Source organism: Oncorhynchus mykiss, chromosome 6 (assembly GCF_013265735.2).
Source record: "Oncorhynchus mykiss isolate Arlee chromosome 6, USDA_OmykA_1.1, whole genome shotgun sequence".
Taxonomy (NCBI): Eukaryota; Metazoa; Chordata; class Actinopteri; order Salmoniformes; family Salmonidae; genus Oncorhynchus; species Oncorhynchus mykiss.
This window is the reverse complement of record NC_048570.1, coordinates 91,382,248-91,407,947: the sequence shown is the minus strand read 5'-3', so window position 1 is coordinate 91,407,947 and position 25,700 is coordinate 91,382,248. Positions and strand designations below refer to the sequence as shown.

Below are 25,700 nucleotides of genomic sequence, written 5' to 3'. Positions count from 1 at the left end.
GTGTATTTAAAAATATACATATTGCTTAGTAGAACTGCATAAGTGTTGCTCTCCACTTTCTGGAGGACTGAGTTTTGAAATCAGTGGAAATTTGCATGTGATAGCTAAGGAGATGGAGAAAACACCTGTCTCCGGATTACATCTTCAAACTATGGCACCCATGACAGGGAGAAGCATCCAACCATGATGTATACGGACGGGTAAGATAGTCTAGCTAGCTACATTTCCAGATATTGCACGTTTCTAATTTTGACAAAGTAATTTAAATTTCAAGTTAAAGTGTACTGTTAGCTAGCAATCTTTTATATATATATATTTTCATCTCACAGCCATTTGCTTGGCTAGTTATAGCCTAATGTTGGCTAGCTAACATTAAACCTGGTTGGTTAGCTACCTGCAGATTCATACAGGGCAGTAACGTAATGAGCTGGGATTATGGTTAAGTGTTTAGCTAGCTAGCTACATGACTTAACAAAAGACTCCACTATGCAAGTATCCATTTCAATAGAATGTCACTGCGACAACTGTTGATAGACGTAGCTGGTAAATTTGCTCTGGTTATCTACTCCGATTTCATACCACGGGTAAGATAGTCTAGCTAGCAACATTTTCAGATATTACACATTTCTAATTTTGACAAAAAAGTACTTTCATTTCAAGTTAAAGTGTACTGTCAGCTAGCTAACTAACGTTACGCGTATTATCTTATTATTTGTATCTCAGAGCTATTTGCATTGCTTGTTATAGCCTAACTTTAGCTAGCTAACATTGAACCTGGTTGGTTAGCTACCTGCACTTTGTAAGCGTCCATTTTAATACTGCAACAACTGTTAGCCAGTTAGCTTGTGTGCTTGACTGCTTTTGTTAGGTCAGAAAGCTCGGATCAACCCTTAAAGAGATTGGTGGAGCTAAAGCTTAAAGAGGGTGTGAACAATACTGAATGGGTGTAGACAAAGAAGAGCTCTCCAGTAGGTACCAAAACATTCAAGGGCCATTTTCTCAAACGTGAGGTTACAGTTTAATCAACTTTCAAAGCAGAATTACTTTGCCATTGTTCATCGAATGCAGTGCATGATATACAATTTTGTAGCTCAGTGTCTCTGCTTTTATCCAATGTTTATCCTCCTGCATTATTAAATACTCAATGCCACGCCCTCACTTTAAAAAAACCCATGTTTAGTTGAGTTAAGGCAAAGACAATACTGTACGTTGCCTGCAAAGACAATACTGTACGCTGTGAATCTACAATTCACCCAGAAGCATAGGAGCTCGACGTTGTGCTCAACAATGTACTTGGTTTCTATCCTTTTTGCCAGTTTGGCCATCACACCGCTAGTTCTTAAAACGTTCTTCCCTTACTTCTGGAAAGATGCATGGTACCTCGCGAACTTGGTTCGTATTTTGCTGAAGCTTGTTTTACGGAGGAGAAGAAAACCGTTGTTTTTGGTTTTGGACCGATTTTTGGAGCAGTCGGTCGCGCATGCCGACAGACCGTTCATCGTGTTTGAAAATAAAACCTATTCGTATCTGGACACGGACAGAAGAAGCAACAAAATAGCCAATGCTTTACAGAGGCACTCGACGCTGCGACCGGGGGATACCGTGGCTCTTTTTATGGGAAACGAACCTGCCTTCATCTTCACCTGGCTGGCCCTGGCCAAACTGGGATGTCCCGTAGCGTTTCTCAACCATAATATCAGATCTAGATCTCTGCTGCACTGCTTCAACTGTTGCAGCGCCAAGCTGCTCATAGCAGCCGAAGGTAAGTGACCAGTACCAGTAGGCAGAGAAACTCATCCCGAGGCTAATTCCTCATAGGCGGAAGTGTCTGGTTGAGATTACTACATTATGACAATAGGTATTAGTTTATCAGAGACATGCACATCCAGACTGATGGAATGAAAAAGACAAACGAGTGTCATAGCCTATTGGAACACAAATGATAATGATAATCAAACGATCATTCAATCACATGGGGGGGGGGGGGGGGGGCAATTAAAAAACATTTCTCTGCAGTCCAGTTTTGATGAAATATTGAATATTGTGTTGTTTTCTCAGAGCTGCAGGAAGCGGTGGAGGAGGTGCTTCCATCCCTGAGGGAGCAGGGTGTGTGTGTCTACCTGATGACTAAACAGTGTGACACACCTGGCGTGGAGGGGTTCTCTGACCAGGTGGAGGAAGCATCGGACACACCTCTCCCTCAGGCCCTCCGCTCAGACATCACCTTCAAAAGCCCTGCTGTCTACATCTACACCTCTGGCACCACAGGTGAGGGCGAGGACGGAGGGGAAGGGAGAGGGAGGGGTACAGAAGCAGCCACTGTTTATGACCCCCCCCCCCCCTGTCTTCTGCCTGAAGCAGCCACTGTATATGACCCCCCTGTCTTCTGCCTGAAGCAGCCACTGTATATGAACCCCCCCCCCTGTCTTCTGCCTAAATCAGCCACTGTATATGACCCCCCCCCCTGTCTTCTGCCTGAAGCAGCCACTGTATATGACCCCCTCCCCTGTCTTCTGCCTGAAGCAGCCACTGTATATGACCCCCCGCACCCTGTCTTCTGCCTGAAGCAGCCACTGTATATGACCCCCCTCCCCCTGTCTTCTGCCTGAAGCAGCCACTGTATATGAACCCCCCCCCTGTCTTCTGCCTGAAGCAGCCACTGTATATGACCCCCCCCCCCCCCCCCCTGTCTTCTGCCTGAAGCAGCCACTGTATATGACCCCCCCCCCCCTCCCTCTGTCAGGGCCCATTCTACTGATTTAACTCATCTCTCTCCTCTGTCTGTTACTCCTGTAGGTCTGCCTAAAGCAGCAGTAATTACTCAGAACCGGCTGCTGGTAGCCCTGGCCGTGCTGGACTCCACCGGTATCACACCAGGTGATGTCATCTACCTCAACCTGCCCCTCTACCACACCGCCGGCTTCCTCATCGGCTTCATAGGATCCATAGAGACAGGTGAGTTTATATAGGATGCATAGAGACAGGTGAGTTTATATAGGATCCATAGAGACAGGTGACTTTATATAGGATCCATAGAGACAGGTGAGTTTATATAGGATCTATAGAGACCGGTGAGTTTATATAGGATCCACAGAGACAGGTGAGTTTATATAGGATCCATAGAGACAGGTGACTTTATATAGGATCCATAGAGACAGGTGAGTTTATATAGGATCCATAGAGACAGGTGAGTTTATATAGGATCCATAGAGACAGGTGAGTTTATATAGGCTCCATAGAGACAGGTGAGATTTTATAGGATGCATAGAGACAGGTGAGTTTATATAGGATCTATAGAGACAGGTGAGTTTATATAGGATCCATAGAGACAGGTGAGTTTATATAGGATCTATAGAGACCGGTGAGTTTATATAGGATCCACAGAGACAGGTGAGTTTATATAGGATCCATAGAGACAGGTGAGTTTTTATAGGATGCATAGAGACAGGTGAGTTTATATAGGATCCATAGAGACAGGTGAGTTTATATAGGCTCCATAGAGACAGGTGAGTTTATATAGGATCCATAGAGACAGGTGAGTTTATATAGGATCCATAGAGACAGGTGAGTTTATATAGGCTCCATAGAGACAGGTGAGATTTTATAGGATGCATAGAGACAGGTGAGTTTATATAGGATCTATAGAGACAGGTGAGTTTATATAGGATCCATAGAGACAGGTGAGTTTATATAGGATCTATAGAGACCGGTGAGTTTATATAGGATCCACAGAGACAGGTGAGTTTATATAGGATCCATAGAGACAGGTGAGTTTTTATAGGATGCATAGAGACAGGTGAGTTTATATAGGATCCATAGAGACAGGTGAGTTTATATAGGCTCCATAGAGACAGGTGAGTTTATATAGGATCCATAGAGACAGGTGAGTTTATATAGGATCCATAGAGACAGGTGAGTTTATATCAAATCAAATCAAATCAAATTTATTTATATAGCCCTTCGTACATCAGCTGATATCTCAAAGTGCTGTACAGAAACCCAGCCTAAAACCCCAAACAGCAAGCAATGCAGGTGTAGAAGCACGGTGGCTAGGAAAAACTCCCTAGAAAGGCCAAAACCTAGGAAGAAACCTAGAGAGGAACCAGGCTATGTGGGGTGGCCAGTCCTCTTCTGGCTGTGCCGGGTGGAGATTATAACAGAACATGGCCAAGATGTTCAAATGTTCAGAAATGACCAGCATGGTCGAATAATAATAAGGCAGAACAGTTGAAACTGGAGCAGCAGCACAGTCAGGTGGACTGGGGACAGCAAGGAGTCATCATGTCAGGTATTCCTGGGGCATGGTCCTAGGGCTCAGGTCCTCCGAGAGAGAGAAAGAAAGAGAGAAGGAGAGAATTAGAGAACGCACACTTAGATTCACACAGGACACCAAATAGGACAGGAGAAGTACTCCAGATATAACAAACTGGCCCTAGCCCCCCGACACATAAACTACTGCAGCATAAATACTGGAGGCTGAGACAGGATAAGATCTGTCGAGACAGGTGAGTTTACACAGAGTGCACAAAACATTAAGAACACCTTCCTAATATTGAGTTGCACCCCCCCCCCCCCCCCCCCCCCCCCCCCCCCCCCCCCCCCCCCCCCCCCCTTTGCCCTAAGAACAGCCTCAGTTCGTCGGGTTCGTCGGGTGTCGAAAGCATGTTGACTCCAATGCTTCCCACAGTTGTGTCAAGTTGGCTGGGTGGTGGACCATTCTTGATACACACGTGATATTGTATTGTATGATGTAGTAGGTGGGTAGGGGTTAAATATTGAGGTAGTAGGTGGGTAGGGGGTAATATTGAGGTAGTAGGTGGGTAGGGGTTAAATATTGAGGTAGTAGGTGGGTAGGGGTTAAATATTGAGGTAGTAGGTGGGTAGGGGGTAATATTGAGGTAGTAGGTGGGTAGGGGGTAATATTGAGGTAGTAGGTGGGTAGGGGTTAAATATTGAGGTAGTAGGTGGGTAGGGGGTAATATTGAGGTAGTAGGTGGTTAGGGGTTAAATATTGAGGTAGTAGGTGGGTAGGGGGTAATATTGAGGTAGTAGGTGGGTAGGGGTTAATATTGAGGTAGTAGGTGGTTAGGGGGTAATATTGAGGTAGTAGGTAGGTAGGGGGTAATATTGAGGTAGTAGGTGGGTAGGGGGTAATATTGAGGTAGTAGGTGGGTAGGGGGTAATATTGAGGTAGTAGGTGGGTAGGGGGTAATATTGGGGTAGTAGGTAGGTAGGGGGTAATATTGAGGTAGTAGGTGGTTAGGGGGTAATATTGAGGTAGTAGGTAGGTAGGGGGTAATATTGAGGTAGTAGGTGGGTAGGGGGTAATATTGAGGTAGTAGGTGGGTAGGGGGTAATATTGAGGTAGTAGGTGGGTAGGGGGTAATATTGGGGTAGTAGGTAGGTAGGGGGTAATATTGCGGTAGTAGGTAGGTAGGGGGTAATATTGAGGTAGTAGGTAGGTAGGGGGTAATATTGGGGTAGTAGGTAGGTAGGGGGTAATATTGAGGTAGTAGGTGGGTAGGGGGTTAATATTGCGGTAGTAGGTGGGTAGGGGGTAATATTGCGGTAGTAGGTAGGTAGGGTTAATATTGAGGTAGTAGGTGGGTAGGGGGTAATATTGAGGTAGTAGGTGGGTAGGGGGTTAATATTGAGGTAGTAGGTAGGTAGGGTTAATATTGAGGTAGTAGGTGGGTAGGGGTTAATATTGAGGTAGTAGGTGGGTAGGGGGTAATATTGAGGTAGTAGGTGGGTAGGGGGTAATATTGAGGTAGTAGGTAGGTAGGGGGTAATATTGAGGTAGTAGGTAGGTAGGTAGGGGTTAAAGTTGAGGTAGTAGGTGGGTAGGGGGTTCATGTTGAGGTAGTAGGTAGGTAGGGGGTAATAATGTGGCTTGGCCTTTCTAGTTGAAGCCTTTACTTATCCATTTACTCCCCTCCTCCCCCCAATGGGAAATAAAATGAAAGAGGTCTTTGTGAACGTAAACCCGGTAGTCTGAACACAGCCAAAGCCACTGGGTGGAAGAAAACTAAACAGCAAATAGGTTAGTCTGTCCCTTCTTCCTTTTCTCCTCCGCCCCAACTGGCCCCCTTTTCCCTACATAGTGCACTACTTTTGACCAAGGCCCATGCACTATGTAGGGAATAGGGTGCCATCTGAGATACCAACTCTCTTAGTGAGACCGTTTTCCTGAGTTCTCCAAGTGGGCTATAGTTCATTTGAGTCCTCTGTTTGACCTCAGAGCAGAGCAGAGGTACTAATTGAAGGGATATTTAATCCTGTAGCGAAAACAAAACAGCCTCTTTTACCTTGTCTGAGAGAACTATGGTTCTGGAATGTCAGGGTTGGTTTAAAGCCAGCCCAGGTTTCCCCCCTCACCACTTAACATGACCAGGAAAAGCTCCTGGCTCTAGTTAGAGACTATGTTTAGGGTCCAGAGTTTTCCCTCACCATGTAATCTGACCAGGACAGATTCTAAACAAGGCTCTAGTTATGGTCTAATGTATAAAAGGGGCCTGGAGGTTGCCCAGGGGTTGATTGTAATTGTTCTGGGAAATAATGTTTGATGCTAAACGACTAAAATGTCGAATGAGACAGCAGAGGGAGCAGAGCACACCCTCATCCACATCCACATCCACACCCTCATCCACATCCACACCCTCATCCATATCCACATCTACACCCTCATCCACACCCTCATCCACACCCTCATCCACATCCACACCCTCATCCACACCCTCATCCACATCCACACCCTCATCCACATCCACACCCTCATCCACACCCTCATCCACATCCACACCCTCATCCACATCCACATCCACACCCTCATCCACACCCTCATCCTCATCCACACCCTCATCCACATCCACACCCTCATCCACATCCACACCCTCATCCACACCCTCATCCACATCCACACCCTCATCCACATCCACACCCTCATCCACACCCTCATCCACATCCACACCCTCATCCACATCCACACCCTCATCCACATCCACACCCTCATCCACACCCTCATCCACATCCACACCCTCATCCACATCCACACCCTCATCCACATCCACACCCTCATCCACACCCTCATCCACATCCACACCCTCATCCACATCCACACCCTCCTCCACATCCACACCCTCATCCACACCCTCATCCACATCCACACCCTCATCCACATCCACATCCACACCCTCATCCACATCCACACCCTCATCCACATCCACACCCTCATCCACATCCACACCCTCATCCACATCCACACCCTCATCCACACCCTCATCCACATCCACACCCTCATCCACATCCACACCCTCATCCACACCCTCATCCACATCCACACCCTCATCCACATCCACATCCACACCCTCATCCACACCCTCATCCACATCCACACCCTCATCCACATCCACACCCTCATCCACATCCACACCCTCATCCACATCGACGGGAGAAGGTGAAAAGCTTCAAGTTTTACACATCACAGACAATCTGAACATGTCCACCCACACAGACAGTGTGGTGAAGAAGGTGCAACAACACCTCTCCAACCTCAGGAGGCTGAAGAAATGTGTCTGGGCCCCCAGAGCCACGGCCGATTCACTTCACTACCATCCAGAAGGGCAAGTCAGTACAGGAGCATCAACGCTGAGCTCGAGAGACTGAAAAACAGCTTCTATCTCTAGACCATCAGACTGTTAAATAGTCACCACTATCTGGCTCGTACCCAGTACCCTACCCTGGACTTTAGTCACTGTCACTAGCTGGCTATCATTCGGTTACTCTACCACGCACTTTAGTAATGGAACACTAGGCACTAGTAATGGAACACTAAGCACTTTAGTAATGGAACACTGGGCACTTGAAGAAACTTTAAAAGTTCTAGAAATGTTCCTCATTGACTGACCTTCATGTCTTAAAGTATTGATGAACTGTCGTTTCTCTTTGCTTATTTGAGCTGTTCTTGCCATAATATGGACTTGGTCTTTTACCAAATAGGGCTATCTTCTGTATACCACTCCCCACAACACAACTGATTGGCTCAAACGCATTAAGAAGGAAAGAAATTCCACAAGTGAACTTTTAACAAGGCTCACCTGTTAATTGAAATGCATTCCAGGTGACTACTTCATGAAGCTGGTTGAGAGAATGCCAAGCGTGTGCAAACTGTCACCAAGGCAAAGGGTGGCTATAGATTGTTTAACAATTTTTTTGTTTAGTACATGATTAAATATGTGTTATTTCATAGTTTTGATGTCTTCACTATTATTCTACAATGTAGAAAATTGTAAAAAATAAAATAAAAAAAAACCTTGAGAAGGTGTGTCCAAACTTACTGTGTATATATACACTCGGGACTCCGACGTTGCTTTTCCTATTATTGATATATTTCTTAATTCCATTATTTTACTTTTAGATTTGTTTGTATTGTTAGATGTTACGGCACTGTTGGAGCTTGGAGCACAAGCATTATCACTACACCCGCCATGACATCTGCTGAAGATGTGCATGTGACCAATGAAATGTCCCGGTCAGGTCACGTGGTTAGGAAAAACTCCAAGCTGATTATGATGCACATGCAGTACCAGCTTAGTACTTTCTTTTGTCCACACAAAAAATGGCACTTGTTCCTCTAATGGGTGCATATTTAAGGGGCATTTAGTACTGAAGTGAATACAACCGGTTCACAGCATATGTGGCAACTTTTCTGCTCTCACAGCCATTACAAGGTCATTTATAAGAGCGCTGTCCTGCTCGTTCCTGTTCCTGAACTAATACCTGTACCTTGGTGTTAGGGTTTTTTCTGATGATGATGATGCAAACTGCTGACTTACCATAACAGTTTTGTCAGCATTTCAGGTCTGCCATTTGTTGATAATGAAGCGATATCACCTGCATGTTCTTAAAACTGATATTTTCAGTGTTCCTCTCTCATCTCTTCTATCTATCCATCCCAGGCTCCACCATCATTCTGAGGAGGAAGTTCTCAGCCTCTCAGTTCTGGGATGATTGCAGGAAGTACAACGTTACGGTGGTCCAGTACATAGGAGAGGTGTTACGCTACCTCTGTAACACACCCAAGGTAAGCAACCTCAGCTGGAAGCTTTATACAAGGTCACCTTCATTTTGTCATTCATTGTTATTACATGGTAGTTGCTATGGTCTCTAGCATCCTGTCGAGGGGGTTTATGACATAGTACTGACATAGTAGTTGCTATGGTTTCTAGCATCCTGTCCAGGGGGTTTATGACATAGTAGTTGCTATGGTCTCTAGCATCCTGTCCAGGGGGGTTTATGACATAGTAATGACATAGTAGTTGCTATGGTTTCTAGCATCCTGTCCAGGGGGTTTATGACATAGTACTGACATAGTAGTTGCCATGGTTTCTAGCATCCTGTCCAGGGGGTTTATGACATAGTACTGACAAGGTAGTTGCTATGGTTCATAGCATCCTGTCCAGGGGGTTTATGACATAGTAATGACATTGTAGTTGCTATGGTTCGTAGCATCCTGTCCAGGGGATTTATGACATAGTGCTGACATAGTAGTTGCTATGGTTCGTAGCATCCTGTCCAGGGGATTTATGACATAGTGCTGACATAGTAGTTGCTATGGTTCGTAGCATCCTGTCCAGGGGGTTTATGACATAGTACTGACATAGTAGTTGCTATGGTTCGTAGCATCCTGTCCAGGGGGTTTATGACATAGTAATGACATCGTAGTTGCTATGGTTTCTAGCATCCTGTCCAGGGGGTTTATGACATAGTAATGACATCGTAGTTGCTATGGTTTCTAGCATCCTGTCCAGGGGGTTTATGACATAGTACTGACAAGGTAGTTGCTATGGTTCATAGCATCCTGTCCAGGGGATTTATGACATAGTAATGACATAGTAGTTGCTATGGTTTCTAGCATCCTGTCCAGGGGGTTTATGACATCGTAGTTGCTATGGTTCGTAGCATCCTGTCCAGGGGGTTTATGACATAGTAATGACATCGTAGTTGCTATGGTTTCTAGCATCCTGTCCAGGGGGTTTATGACATCGTAGTTGCTATGGTTCGCAGCATCCTGTCCAGGGGGTTTATTTGTACAGCAAGCTGCCTCATGCCACATAAGCAGGAGGTATGGACCCTTTCTGTCTCGGAAAAGGCTTACATATTCTCTCTGGTATAGGGTATATGACTGACCAGGCATGTTTCAGCCATGTTTCAGACAAGGTGTTAGTGTTAGAATAGTGTTACAGACTAGTGTTACAGACTGGCGTTACAGACTGGCGCTAACAGAATAGTGGAATCCAGATTGTTCAAGTCAAGTGATCTTCTTCCCAGCATTCAGACAGATGAAGTTAAGTTACACCCGAGGCAGAGTGTCACAGAGAGCTTTTTCTGCATGTTCAAATACTATTTGAAATGTTCAAATGCTTTGAGTCAGTGTTTTCTGACTGAGCCTTCCTGGACAGGCTGATGGGCGGGGTTTGGACCTGTTGGACTTGGTTCCATTGCATCAGGCATGTTCAATCAAGCACATCTAAACTATTCAAAAGATTCCAAATACTACTTGAAGCCAGGCGTGGTTTTATGCCCAGGCTTTGTGGCGCGAACCGCTCCCTCTGTGTGTCCAATCAGACCGAGACCCTCTCAGCCACTTCTTAATCTCTCCAGCCGAGGTTGTTTTACAACCCGGCCACAGCTGTAGCGTCAGAAATAGAATCATTAAGATTCCCAGTGTCACCTTACTGTGATGTCACTGACCTGGAATGTTCTAAAGTGACATTTTCAATGGAGTTGGATTGAATCCAGACGATTGACGGAGTTAAAAAGGTCATTGATAGGTTAGGTTTCAATCAGGATATTATGATAGTAGATGTTTCTACCTCTTTTTGGAGGTAAAATATGCAGGCAGTTGGGAGATGCCATTTCATGGAAGATGCTATCACCTTTTATTTTCTGGACTAGGCTACATGCAGACAATTCTGGACTAGGCTACATGCAGACAGTTCTGGACTAGGCTACATGCAGACAGTTCTGGACTAGGCTACATGCAGACCGTTTTGGATTAGGCTACATGCAGACAGTTTTGGACTAGGCTACATGCAGACAGTTTTGGACTAGGCTACATGCAGACAGTTATGGACTAGGCTACATGCAGACAGTTTTGGACTAGGCTACATGCAGACAGTTTTGGACTAGGCTACAAGCAGACAGTTTTGGACTAGGCTACATGCAGACAGTTTTGGACTAGGCTACATGCAGACAGTTTTGGACTAGGCTACAGTAGATGCAGACAGTTTTGGACTAGGCTACATGCAGACAGTTTTGGACTAGGCTACAGTAGATGCAGACAGTTCTGGACTAGGCTACATGCAGATAGTTCTGGACTAGGCTACAGTAGATGCAGACAGTTCTGGACTAGGCTACATGCAGACAGTTTTGGACTAGGCTACACGCAGACAGTTTTGGACTAGGCTACATGCAGACAGTTTTGGACTAGGCTACATGCAGACAGTTTTGGACTAGGCTACATGCAGATAGTTCTGGACTAGGCTACATGCAGACAGTTCTGGACTAGGCTACATGCAGACAGTTCTGGACTAGGCTACATGCAGACAGTTTTGGACTAGGCTACATGCAGACAGTTTTGGACTAGGCTACATGCAGACAGTTTTGGACTAGGCTACATGCAGACAGTTTTGGACTAGGCTACATGCAGACAGTTTTGGACTAGGCTACATGCAGACAGTTTTGGACTAGGCTACATGCAGACAGTTTTGGACTAGGCTACATGCAGACAGTTTTGGACTAGGCTACATGCAGACAGTTTTGGACTAGGCTACATGCAGACAGCTTTGGACTAGGCTACATGCAGATAGTTCTGGACTAGGCTACATGCAGACAGTTTTGGACTAGGCTACATGCAGACAGTTCTGGACTAGGCTACACGCAGACAGTTTTGGACTAGGCTACATGCAGACAGTTTTGGACTAGGCTACATGCAGACAGTTTTGGACTAGGCTACATGCAGACAGTTTTGGACTAGGCTACATGCAGACAGTTTTGGATTAGGCTACATGCAGACAGTTTTGGACTAGGCTGCATGCAGACAGTTTTGGACTAGGCTACATGCAGATAGTTCTGGACTAGGCTACATGCAGACAGTTTTGGACTAGGCTACATGCAGACAGTTTTGAACTAGGCTACATGCAGACAGTTTTGGACTAGGCTACATGCAGATAGTTCTGGACTAGGCTACATGCAGATAGTTCTGGACTAGGCTACATGCAGATAGTTCTGTCTTCTTCTCAACACCAAATCTCCCAAAAGGAGCCTTTCCCCAGAATTCATGTGGAGAGACTTTTATAAGACTCTTCTGACCAGCTGACCAGTTGACCCTCCCAACTAGCCCAACCCCTAACCCTAACCCAACCCCTAACCCTAACCCAACCCCTAACCCGTTGACCCTCCCAACTAGCCCAACCCCTAACCCTAACCCCTAACCCTAACCCTAACCCGTTGACCCTCCCAACTAGCCCAACCCCTAACCTTAACCCTAACCCTAACCCAACCCCTAACCCTAACCCTCTAACCCTAACCCTAACCCGTTGACCCTCCCAACTAGCCCAACCCCTAACCTTAACCCTAACCCATTGACCCTAACCCTAACCCGTTGACCCTAACCCTAACCCTCTAACCCTAACCCGTTGACCCTCCCAACTAGCCCTACCCCTAACCTTAACCCTAACCCTAACCCGTTGACCCTCCCAACTAGCCCAACCCCTAACCCTAACCCGTTGACCCTAACCCTAACCCTCTAACCCTAACCCTAACCCGTTGACCCTCCCAACTAGCCCAACCCCTAACCTTAACCCTAACCCGTTGACCCTAACCCTCTAACCCTAACCCGTTGACCCTAACCCTAACCCTCTAACCCTAACACTAACCCGTTGACCCTCCCAACTAGCCCAACCCCTAACCTTAACCCTAACCCGTTGACCCTAACCCTAACCCTCTAACCCTAACCCGTTGACCCTAACCCAACCCCTAACCCTAACCCGTTGACCCTCCCAACTAACCCAACCCTTAACCTTAACCCTAACCCTTTGACCCTCCCAACTACCCCAACCCCTAACCTTAACCCTGAACTAATTGTAACCAATTCAGAAATTAAATATTGGTTTGCACGTCATCCACGTCTCCTTACTTTTTATGGCCGTCATATTTCAGGGCCCTCGAAGGCGTGGCCTGGAGAGCAATGTAAACATTCTGTGTTCCCACCATTGAAACTGAACCCCTCTCCACGTACAGACACACCATGTGACCCTCCTACAGCCTAGTGGTCTACAGCTACATATCAAATGGCAATTCCCTCTATAGTTTCACCAGGGCAACAGTAGTGGACTACAGTATAAAGGGAATAGGTTGCCATTTAGGACACACCCTCGTGGTTCTGATCTGGTGGTCCTCTCAGAATAGCTAGTGGCCTTTACTCAGGAACTCTACCATGTGTAATGACAGTCAGTGGTGGGCTGAGGGCTGGGGCTTAGGCTGGGATATATCTGGGTCAGGGAAGGGGAATGTAATCACGTATGGCGGGTCATATTTTCAAACCTTTTAGTGGATAGTTCAAAATAATGTTAGGTTAGAATGTTATAGAACGTTAGGTTAGAATGTTATAGAATGTTAGGTTAGAATGTTATAGAATGTTAGGTTAGAATGTTATAGAACGTTAGGTTAGAATGTTATAGAACGTTAGGTTAGAATTTTATAGAATGTTAGGTTAGAATGTTATAGAATGTTAGGTTAGAATGTTATAGAACGTTAGGTTAGAATGTTATAGAACGTTAGGTCAGAATGTTATAGAATGTTAGGTTAGAATGTTATAGAACGTTAGGTTAGAATGTTATAGAATGTTAGGTTAGAATGTTATAGAATGTTAGGTTAGAATGTTATAGAACGTTAGGTTAGAATGTTATAGAACGTTAGGTTAGAATGTTAGGTTAGAATGTTATAGAACGTTAGGTTAGAATGTTATAGAATGTTAGGTTAGAATGTTATAGAATGTTAGGTTAGAATGTAATAGAATATTAGGTTAGAATGTTATAGAACGTTAGGTTAGAATGTTAGGTTAGAATGTTATAGAACGTTAGGTTAGAATGTTATAGAATGTTAGGTTAGAATGTTAGGTTAGAATGTAATAGAATGTTAGGTTAGAATGTTATAGAACGTTAGGTTAGAATGTAATAGAATGTTAGGTTAGAATGTAATAGAATGCTAGGTTAGAATGTTATAGAATGTTAGGTTAGAATGTAATAGAATGCTAGGTTAGAATGTTATAGAATGTTAGGTTAGAATGTTAGGTTAGAATGTTATAGAATGTTAGGTTAGAATGTAATAGAATGTTAGGTTAGAATGTTATAGAATGTTAGGTTAGAATGTTAGGTTAGAATGTAATAGAATGTTAGGTTAGAATGTAATAGAATGTTAGGTTAGAATGTAATAGAATGCTAGGTTAGAATGTTATAGAATGTTAGGTTAGAATGTTATAGAATGTTAGGTTAGAATGTTAGGTTAGAATGTAATAGAATGTTAGGTTAGAATGTAATAGAATGTTAGGTTAGAATGTAATAGAATGCTAGGTTAGAATGTTAGGTTAGAATGTTATAGAATGTTAGGTTAGAATGTAATAGAATGCTAGGTTAGAATGTTATAGAATGTTAGGTTAGAATGTTAGGTTAGAATGTTATAGAATGTTAGGTTAGAATGTAATAGAATGTTAGGTTAGAATGTTATAGAATGTTAGGTTAGAATGTTAGGTTAGAATGTAATAGAATGTTAGGTTAGAATGTAATAGAATGTTAGGTTAGAATGTAATAGAATGCTAGGTTAGAATGTTATAGAATGTTAGGTTAGAATGTTATAGAATGTTAGGTTAGAATGTTAGGTTAGAATGTAATAGAATGTTAGGTTAGAATGTAATAGAATGTTAGGTTAGAATGTAATAGAATGCTAGGTTAGAATGTTAGGTTAGAATGTTATAGAATGTTAGGTTAGAATGTAATAGAATGCTAGGTTAGAATGTTATAGAATGTTAGGTTAGAATGTTAGGTTAGAATGTTATAGAATGTTAGGTTAGAATGTAATAGAATGTTAGGTTAGAATGTAATAGAATGCTAGGTTAGAATGTTATAGAATGTTAGGTTAGAATGTTAGGTTAGAATGTAATAGAATGTTAGGTTAGAATGTAATAGAATGTTAGGTTAGAATATTATAGAATGTTAGGTTAGAATGTTATAGAATGTTAGGTTAGAATAATAGGTTAGAATGTAATAGAACGTTAGGTTAGAATGTTATAGAATGTTAGGTTAGAATGTTAGGTTAGAATGTTATAGAATGTTAGGTTAGAATGTTATAGAATGTTAGATTAGAATGTTAGGTTAGAATGTTATAGAATGTTAGGTTAGAATGTTAGGTTAGAATGTTATAGAATGTTAGGTTAGAATGTTAGGTTAGAATGTTATAGAATGTTGGGTTAGAATGTTAGGTTAGAATGTTATAGAATGTTAGATTAGAATGTTATAGAACCTAATATAATGTTAGCTTACGATGTTAGTTTTCTTTTCACTATATGACTGTACAGACTCCTGTCTCTAATGGTAACACACTCTATGACTGTACAGACTCCTGTCTCTATGACTGTACAGACTCCTGTCTCTAATGGTAACACACTCTATGACTGTACAGACTCCTGTCTCTATTGGTAACACACTATATGACTGTACAGACTCCTGTCTCTATGACTGTGCAGACTCCTGTCTCTAATGGTAACACACTCTATGACTGTACAGACTCCTGTCTCTATTGGTAACACACTCTATGACTGTGCAGACTCCTGTCTCTAATGGTAATACACTATATGACTGTACAGACTCCTGTCTCTAATGGTAACACACTATATGACTGTACAGACTCCTGTTTCTATGACTGTACAGACTCCTGTCTCTAATGGTAATACACTATATGACTGTACAGACTCCTGTCTCTATGACTGTACAGACTCCTGTCTCTAATGGTAATAATACACTATATGACTGTTCAAATGAGAATTTGAATTAGAAAATCATTATTGTTCACCAAATGTGTGCATTCGTCTTTGACTTCACAATAACACGATTGACATACAACCAAAATAAAAACATTGAAAAAGAAGAATGTTTGTGTTTTCTCCCAACGTTCCAGAGAGACAACGACAGAGAGCACAAAGTCAGGCTGGCCATTGGTAACGGTGTGAGAGCAGAGATATGGAAGGAATTCCTGAACCGCTTTGGCAACATCTACGTGAGGGAGTTTTATGCTTCAACGGAGGGCAATGTGGGACTGATCAACTACACCGGGAAGATAGGAGCTATCGGACGAGTCAACTACCTCCACCGGGTAAGAACTGACTCCTGGACAGCCCTGTCTCCTGGGCCCGGATTCATAATGTCTCACTACCTACACCGGGAAGATAGGAGCTATCGGACGAGTCAACTACCTGCACCGGGTAAGAACTGACTCCTGGACAGCCCTGTCTCCTGGGCCCGGATTCATAATGTCTCACTACCTACACCGGGTAAGGACTGACTCCTGAACAGCCCTGTCTCCTGGGCCCGGATTCATAATGTCTCACTACCTACACCGGGTAAGGACTGACTCCTGAACAGCCCTGTCTCCTGGTCCCGGATTCATAATGTCTCACTACCTTCACCGGGTAAGAACTGACTCCTGAACAGCCCTGTCTCCTGGGCCCGGATTCATAATGTCTCACTACCTACACCGGGTAAGGACTGACTCCTGAACAGCCCTGTCTCCTGGGCCCGGATTCATAATGTCTCACTACCTACACCTGGTAAGAACTGACTCCTGAACAGCCCTGTCTCCTGGGCCCGGATTCATAATGTCTCACTACCTACACCAGGTAAGGACTGACTCCTGAACAGCCCTGTCTCCTGGTCCCGGATTCATAATGTCTCACTACCTACACCAGGTAAGAACTGACTCCTGAACAGCCCTGTCTCCTGGGCCCGGATTCTTAATGTCTCACTACCTACACCAGGTAAGGACTGACTCCTGAACAGCCCTGTCTCCTGGGCCCGGATTCATCATGTCTCACTACCTACACCAGGTAAGGACTGACTCCTGAACAGCCCTGTCTCCTGGGCCCGGATTCATAATGTCTCACTACCTACACCGGGTAAGGACTGACTCCTGAACAGCCCTGTCTCCTGGGCCCGGATTCATAATGTCTCACTACCTACACCAGGTAAGGACTAACTCCTGAACAGCCCTGTCTCCTGGGCCCGGATTCATAATGTCTCACTACCTACACCAGGTAAGAACTGACTCCTGAACAGCCCTGTCTCCTGGGCCCGGATTCATAATGTCTCACTACCTACACCAGGTAAGGACTGACTCCTGAACAGCCCTGTCTCCTGGGCCCGGATTCATAATGTCTCACTACCTACACCAGGTAAGGACTGACTCCTGAACAGCCCTGTCTCCTGTTCCCGGATTCATAATGTCTCACTACCTACACCAGGTAAGGACTGACTCCTGAACAGCCCTGTCTCCTGGGCCCGGATTCATAATGTCTCACAGAGTGAAGATCTAGGATCAGGTCCCCCCCCCCCCCTGTTCATGAAACCTTATTCATTATGATCTAAAAGGCTAAATTGGATCCTAGATCAGTACTCCTACTCTGAGACACTTTATGACTAAGGGGCCTGAAGATCTGACTCCTAAAGAACCAGGGTTGGGGACAATTCCATTTAATTTCAGTTACTGAATTGAAATGGAATTGACTCCAACTCTACTGAGATATCATGCTTCCCTCTACATTGACATGCCATTTGAATCATTTAGAAGATGCTCTTATCCAGACTCAGTTAGTGCATTTATCTTAACATAGCTAGATACTTGTATTTGTATTTAATTGGTAAAGGTTATACTTCTTACATTGGACATTTTACCAGGGTTGGGATCCGAACATCAACTGAAATGCTGTGTCTTTATCACAGTGATGTCTCTCCTGTCTCTTATAGAATTTGTTTCACTATGTTCTGATCATGATGTCTCTCCTGTCTTTTATAGAATCTGTTTAACTATGTTCTGATCATGATGTCTCTCCTGTCTCTTATAGAATCTGTTTCACTATGTTCTGATCATGATGTCTCTGTTGTCTCTTATAGAATCTGTTTCACTATGTTCTGATCATGATGTCTCTCCTGTCTTTTATAGAATCTGTTCCACTATGTTCTGATCATGATGTCTCTGTTGTCTCTTATAGAATCTGTTTAACTATGTTCTGATCATGATGTCTCTCCTGTCTTTTATAGAATCTGTTCCACTATGTTCTGATCATGATGTCTCTGTTGTCTCTTATAGAATCTGTTTAACTATGTTCTGATCATGATGTCTCTCCTGTCTCTTATAGAATCTGTTTCACTATGTTCTGATCATGATGTCTCTGTTATAGAAGCTGTTTCACTATGTTCTGATCATGATGTCTCTGTTATAGAATCTGTTTCACTATGTTCTGATCATGATGTCTCTGTTATAGAATCTGTTTCACTATGTTCTGATCATGATGTCTCTCCTGTCTCGTATAGAAGCTGTTTCACTATGTTCTGATCATGATGTCTCTGTTATAGAAGCTGTTTCACTATGTTCTGATCATGATGTCTCTGTTATAGAATCTGTTTCACTATGTTCTGATCATGATGTCTCTGTTATAGAATCTGTTTCACTATGTTCTGATCATGATGTCTCTCCTGTCTCTTGTAGAAGCTGTTTCACTATGTTCTGATCATGATGTCTCTGTTATAGAAGCTGTTCCACTATGTTCTGATCATGATGTCTCTCCTGTCTCTTATAGAATCTGTTTCACTATGTTCTGATCATGATGTCTCTCCTGTCTCTTGTAGAAGCTGTTCCACTATGTTCTGATCATGATGTCTCTGTTATAGAAGCTGTTTCACTATGTTCTGATCACGATGTCTTTCCTGTCTCTTATAGAAGCTGTTTCCTTATGCTCTGATTAAATACGACACAGAGAGAGATGAACCAATCAGAGACTCTACCGGACTGTGTGTAGAAGCTCCTAAAGGTGAGATGCTCTTTCATAGGTGTGTTAGTATTGGCCTTTATTTAACCAGGGAGATTATTGTACAATAATGACCTCAAAATCACACTTATCTCAATGTACATTATGCTATTCATGTTTGGGTGTTCGGCCCGTTCCCTAAGGAAGAGACAGGACTGTTGGTGTGGGTATACATTATGGTGTGTGTGTGTGTGTGTGTGTGTGTGTGTGTGTGTGTGTGTGTGTGTGTGTGTGTGTGTGTGTGTGTGTGTGTGTGTGTGTGTGTGTGTGTGTGTCTTCCTGAAGATGAAACAGGACTGTTGGTGTGCAAGATCACGAACATCACTCCTTTTGTTGGATACGCTAACAGCCAGCAGACAGAGAAGAAGAGACTGAGAGACGTGTTTCAGAAAGGAGATCTGTACTTTAACAGTGGAGACCTGCTGAAGATAGGCCAGGACAACTTTATTTACTTTCAGGATCGAGTCGGAGATACATTCAGGTACGTATTCTGACTTACAGTATGGCATTCCAAATATATGGAAACATATTATATATTATATTTAGTTGACTTGTATTGACCCCTACAGGTGGAAGGGAGAGAATCTATTATATTTAGTTGACTTGTATTGACCCCTACAGGTGGAAAGGAGAGAACATATTATATTATATTATATTTAGTTGACTTGTATTGACCCCTACAGGTGGAAGGGAGAGAATCTATTATATTATATTTAGTTGACTTGTATTGACCCCTACAGGTGGAAGGGAGAGAATCTATTATATTTAGTTGAGTTGAATTGACCCCTACAGGTGGAAGGGAGAGAATCTATTATATTTAGTTGAGTTGTATTGACCCCTACAGGTGGAAGGGAGAGAATCTATTATATTTAGTTGAGTTGAATTGACCCCTACAGGTGGAAGGGAGAGAATCTATTATATTTAGTTGAGTTGTATTGACCCCTACAGGTGGAAGGGAGAGAACATGTTATATTATATTTAGTTGAGTTGAATTGACCCCTACAGGTGGAAGGGAGAGAACATATAATATTATATTTAGTTGAGTTATATTGACCCCTACAGGTGGAAGGGAGAGAATCTATTATATTTATTTGACTTGTATTGACCCCTACAGGTGGAAGGGAGAAACTCTATTATATTTAGTTGAGATGTATTGACCCCTACAGGTGGAAGGGAGAGAACATGTTATATTATATTTAGTTGAGTTGAATTGACCCCTACAGGTGGAAGGGAGAGAACATGTTATATTATATTTAGTTGAGTTGAATTGACCCCTACAGGTGGAAGGGAGAGAACATGTTATATTATATTTAGTTGAGTTGAATTGAATTGACCTCTACAGGTGGAAGGGAGAGAATCTATTATATTTAGTTGAGTTATATTGACCCCTACAGGTGGAAAGGAGAGAATGTGGCCACAACTGAAGTAGCTGACATCCTCACCCTGATAGACTTTGTCCAAGAGGCAAATGTCTACGGTGTTCAAGTACCAGGTAAATCTAACCCTAACCTTAATCTATGTACCAGGTAAATCTAACCATAACCTTAATCTATGTACCAGGTAAATCTAACCTTATCCAAGTACCAGGTAAATCTAACCCTAACCTTAATCCAAGGACCAGGTAAATCTAACCCTAACCTTAATCAATGTACCAGGTAAATCTAACCCTAACCTTAATCTGTGTACCAGGTAAATCTAACCCTAACCTTATCCAAGTACCAGGTAAATCTAACCCTAACCTTAATCTATGTACCAGGTAAATCTAATCCTAACCTGAATCTATGTACCAGGTAAATCTAACCCTAACCTTATCCAAGTACCAGGTAAATCTAACCCTAACCTTAATCCAAGTACCAGGTAAATCTAACCTTAATCTATGTACCAGGTAAATCTAACCCTAACCTTAATCCAAGGACCAGGTAAATCTAACCTTCATCTATGTACCAGGTAAATCTAACCCTAACCTTAATCCAAGTACCAGGTAAATCTAACCTTAATCTATGTACCAGGTAAATCTAACCCTAACCTTAATCCAAGTACCAGGTAAATCTAACCCCAACCTTAATCCAAGGACCAGGTAAATCTAACCCTAACCTTAATCAATGTACCAGGTAAATCTAACCCTAACCTTAATCTGTGTACCAGGTAAATCTAACCCTAACCTTATCCAAGTACCAGGTAAATCTAACCCTAACCTTAATCTATGTACCAGGTAAATCTAATCCTAACCTGAATCTATGTACCAGGTAAATCTAACCCTAACCTTATCCAAGTACCAGGTAAATCTAACCCTAACCTTAATCCAAGTACCAGGTAAATCTAACCTTAATCTATGTACCAGGTAAATCTAACCCTAACCTTAATCCAAGGACCAGGTAAATCTAACCTTCATCTATGTACCAGGTAAATCTAACCCTAACCTTAATCCAAGTACCAGGTAAATCTAACCTTAATCTATGTACCAGGTAAATCTAACCCTAACCTTAATCCAAGTACCAGGTAAATCTAACCCCAACCTTAATCCAAGGACCAGGTAAATCTAACCCTAACCTTAATCCAAGTACCAGGTAAATCTAACCCTAACATTATCCAAGTACCAGGTAAATCTAACCCCAACCTTAATCCAAGGACCAGGTAAATCTAACCCCAACCTTAATCCAAGGACCAGGTAAATCTAACCCTAACCTTAATCCAAGTACCAGGTAAATCTAACCCTAACCTTAATCCAAGGACCAGGTAAATCTAACACTAACCTTAATCTAAGTACCAGATAAATCTAACCCTAACCTTAATCCAAGTACCAGGTAAATCTAACCCTAATCTTAATCCAAGTACCAGGTAAATCTAACCCTAACCTTAATCCAAGTACCAGGTAAATCTAACCCCAACCTTAATCCCAGTAGCAGGGAACCCTAACCTTAATCTATGTAGCAGGGAACCCTAACCTTAATCCAAGTACCAGGTAAATCTAACCCTAACCTTAATCCAAGTAGCAGGGAACCCTAACCTTTACCTTAAAATCAAACAGTACAATAATCCCCATAATAATCTGTCAGTTTAAACTAGAGATATCTTGCATTGGCGTCTCAATCCACCAGTGTCGCACTTCTGCATCTGCAGTGATCGGTGACGGAGCGGTGTTGTCAGACCAATAGGACAGGCACTTCAGAACAAACTTGTTATTCAATGTGTTTGAATGGGCTAATAGCAGTAAGGACAAATTTGACATCAAATCAGTGTTTTCTATCTTTTTTTTAATACTTCAAGGGTTCTTAAAATTCTAAATCAAATAGATAAATGATCCTTGGTATGACCTTCTTAAAACAATTCCATATAGTTTAGTGGAACGCCCCCCTCCCCCCCTCCCTCCCCGGCTTAGACAGGGTTTAGACTGTAGGGGGTTTTAAAGGGTTTAACAGTCCATTCACTCTGACATGTAATTAACCAGTAGGTTCCAATCATAAGAATACAAAAACACAACCATTACTATAAATATTTCCCAAATGAAATGTACAACTATTGCTTCCCATTGCAAAGATCTTTTTCACATTCAGCACTAAAAAGTAACCAGTGATCTAAAGATGAACTAAAACAATGTTTCACACAGCAAGCGAGCTGGTATAAAAAGTACAGTTCCACTCACCACATGATCATCATTTCAAACTTAACTTCTTAATAAAAGTGAAAGGAAAATTCCCCTCCAAAAACGATCTTTTGGTATTGTTTTCATTCGTCCACTGTTGATACAGTCCCAAAATGTTTTGCATGTCAACATTAAAGTTTTCAAGGACTGGAACTTTAAAATGCAGGAAGTGTCGTCACCGAATGATGCGTTCTGATTGTTTAGTTGGTGGAATGAGGGATTGTTGTATTCTGTCTCCAAGGCAACGAGGGGAGGATAGGAATGGCTGCCGTCACGTTGAAGTGGGGAGAACAGTTTGATGGCAACAAAACCTTCAGCCATGTAGCCAGCTACCTACCGGCGTATGCACGGCCACGCTTCATACGCATCCAGGTAACTATTCAAAAGGACTTTCTTCCTTGTATTACATCATTAATTGTAGACAATTCATGTTATTATTTATTTGAAAGTAGAATCAAAAATTTTTTGCTTTTGAAAAACGGTTGAAAAACGCTATGTGGGAGCATATCGGGGTGCCTGGACACTTTTTGTGGTTATGAGATCAGGGGGTTATCTGGATAAAAAATGAACTTAAGTGCTGGACGTGACAGGGAGCGCTATCAGCCCGTCGGCTTGGCTGCATTTTGGAGACAATTTTAGAGGCCCCCATCTTGGTGATGTAGAGAAATATTTGCATTTTGAAGTCAATTTCCTAAAATTCTACACGTCTCAATGGAGCCGAAACAAGTTTTTGCAGTTTTAAAGCTAATTTCCTTCAATTCTAGGCATTTAGCCATGTTCAATGCTGTGTTCTTTTGTTCAACCTAAAAAACAAAATCTATACGATCCAGGCTGTATCACATCCGGCCGTGATTGGGAGTCCCATAGGGGGGCGCACAATTGGCCCAGTGTCATCCGGGTTTGGCCGGGGTAGGCTCTCATTGTAAATAAGAATTTGTTCTTAACTGACTTGCTTCTTTAAATAAATCTTACATGTAAAAATAAAACAAATCTATAACGCAAAATTCATTGTTTTTGTAATGTTCTATTCTCCCTGACTGTCTAGCTTTTATTTTGCTTATTGTTAGTTCTCAAAGATGATATTATTAAAAATATATATTTTAGTCGTTTAAGTTTACACTGAAATGTTTTTTCACCCCAAAAAGGTATTTAAAAATACATTTTTACAGTGTTTGGACTTAGTCGACTAGAAGTAACGCTTAGGCGGCCCGCCCAAGGATTTCAATGGCAGAAAAATCCCTGGAGATGAATAGTGAATAGTCCACTGAGCCAAAAGCCTGTGTGCGTTTACATGTCTCTCTACGCCCCCTCTCTCTCCTTTCTGTCTGTCTGTCTGTCTCCACCCCCCCCCCCCCCCCCCCCCCCCCCCCCCCCCCCATCCAGAATGCGGTGGAGATGACGGGGACCTTCAAGCAGATGAAGGTGAGGTTAGTGGAGGAAGGTTTCGACCCGGCAGGCATCACAGACCCTCTGTACATCCTACAGGAGAGAAATCAGAGTTACACACCATTGACTGGCCAGATCTACGGCTCCATAGTGGCAGGCATCATCAAGCTGTGAACAGATCTGTGGTGATACTACTCTTGGGTCCTATTCATTAGGGCATGCAATTGGAAACGTTTCAAAAATGTTTTGCAACGGAAAACAAAAATGTGTATTACTTAGTCCCTCCCTGTTTTAGTCCACGCCAGCCCTCATTCTTTACCTGCGGCATCGTCTGAGACCGGCCACCCGGACAGCTAATGAAACTCAGGAGTATTTCTGTCAGTAATAAAGCCCTTTTGTGTGGAAAATCTCATTCTGATTGGCTGGGCCTGTGTTAAAGTGATTTAAATGTTGAACGATAATGATGAAATAATTCCACTCTGAAACCTTATAACTGTATGAAATTGATTAGAATCATGCAATTATTATCTGATGGTTTTGTGTAGTTTTAGTCAGTAAAATTATATATCTGTGAGTGTAGTTTTAGTCAGAATTAGGGTTAAACAATATATCTGTACAATATGTCTTTATAGTATCTTAAACACAGACTCTCTGAGCAGAATTCAGTGCCGACCTGGCTAGAGGTTTGGGAGAGGACAGGGAGTACTTCTCAAGGTCTCCCTAATCTTTGTCGGCTGGGTAATGATACAGTATGTGCGTAGGATACCTACTGTTTGTGTGTGGAAGTATGTGCGTAGGATACCTACTGTTTGTGTGTGAATGTAAGTGCATAAGGAGCCAGTATAAAGTGAATGGTTTTGTACAACGGACTAGCGCTCTCATGAATAAACATTTTTGACTATCATAGCTGGGCCTCTGTCTGTTTCATTCAACCAGTATCTTACAAATTCTGGGTTGCAGACTGAGTAGTTTAATTGAATTGGGTTTTGAACATTGAGAACATAATTCTCGTGACAGCCTGGGCCTGGCTCCCAAGTGGGTGGGCCTATATCCTCCTAGGCCCATCCATGGCTAGCCTACACCTTGACCAGGGGTCAGAGAGCAGATTTGACATCTATATAGACTAGGTAGAGCCTACACCTTGTCCAGGGGTCAGAGAGCAGATATTACATCTATATAGACTAGGTAGAGCCTACACCTTGACCAGGGGTCAGAGAGCAGATATTACATCTATATAGACTAGGTAGAGCCTACACTTTGTCCAGGGGTCAGGGCAATGATATTGGCTGTATACCACCCTCAAATTCATATCTGGGCATCGAAGACAGTTTCACTGCTTTGAAAAAAATCTATTGTTCATATCCGTGATTATTTTAGACCTGGGACCTGGTGGGTGCAATGAATGATCAGGTGGAACAGAAAAGCACCAGTAGTCTGGCCCTGGTGCAGTTGAATACCCCTGGTAGAAGACAGGGGTCAACAATGAAACCCTTTTACACAAATAGGAAATAAAATAATGAAAACTGATATGTTGGT

General features: G+C 42.8%; 1 protein-coding gene across 1 annotated transcript; it reads left to right on the top strand.

Annotated features, from left to right (window-relative positions):
* Positions 1 to 1,002: 1,002 nt before the first annotated feature.
* LOC110515052 (very long-chain acyl-CoA synthetase-like) lies at positions 1,003 to 25,070 on the top strand. The gene is made up of 10 exons (XM_036981517.1): positions 1,003 to 1,762; positions 2,059 to 2,268; positions 2,797 to 2,955; positions 8,958 to 9,082; positions 16,234 to 16,428; positions 19,048 to 19,138; positions 19,421 to 19,616; positions 20,530 to 20,627; positions 23,020 to 23,150; positions 24,162 to 25,070. Exons 1-10 carry the CDS (start codon positions 1,288 to 1,290, stop codon positions 24,336 to 24,338), a joined length of 1,857 nt encoding a protein of 618 aa, XP_036837412.1. The 5' UTR covers positions 1,003 to 1,287; the 3' UTR covers positions 24,339 to 25,070.
* Positions 25,071 to 25,700: the final 630 nt, after the last annotated feature.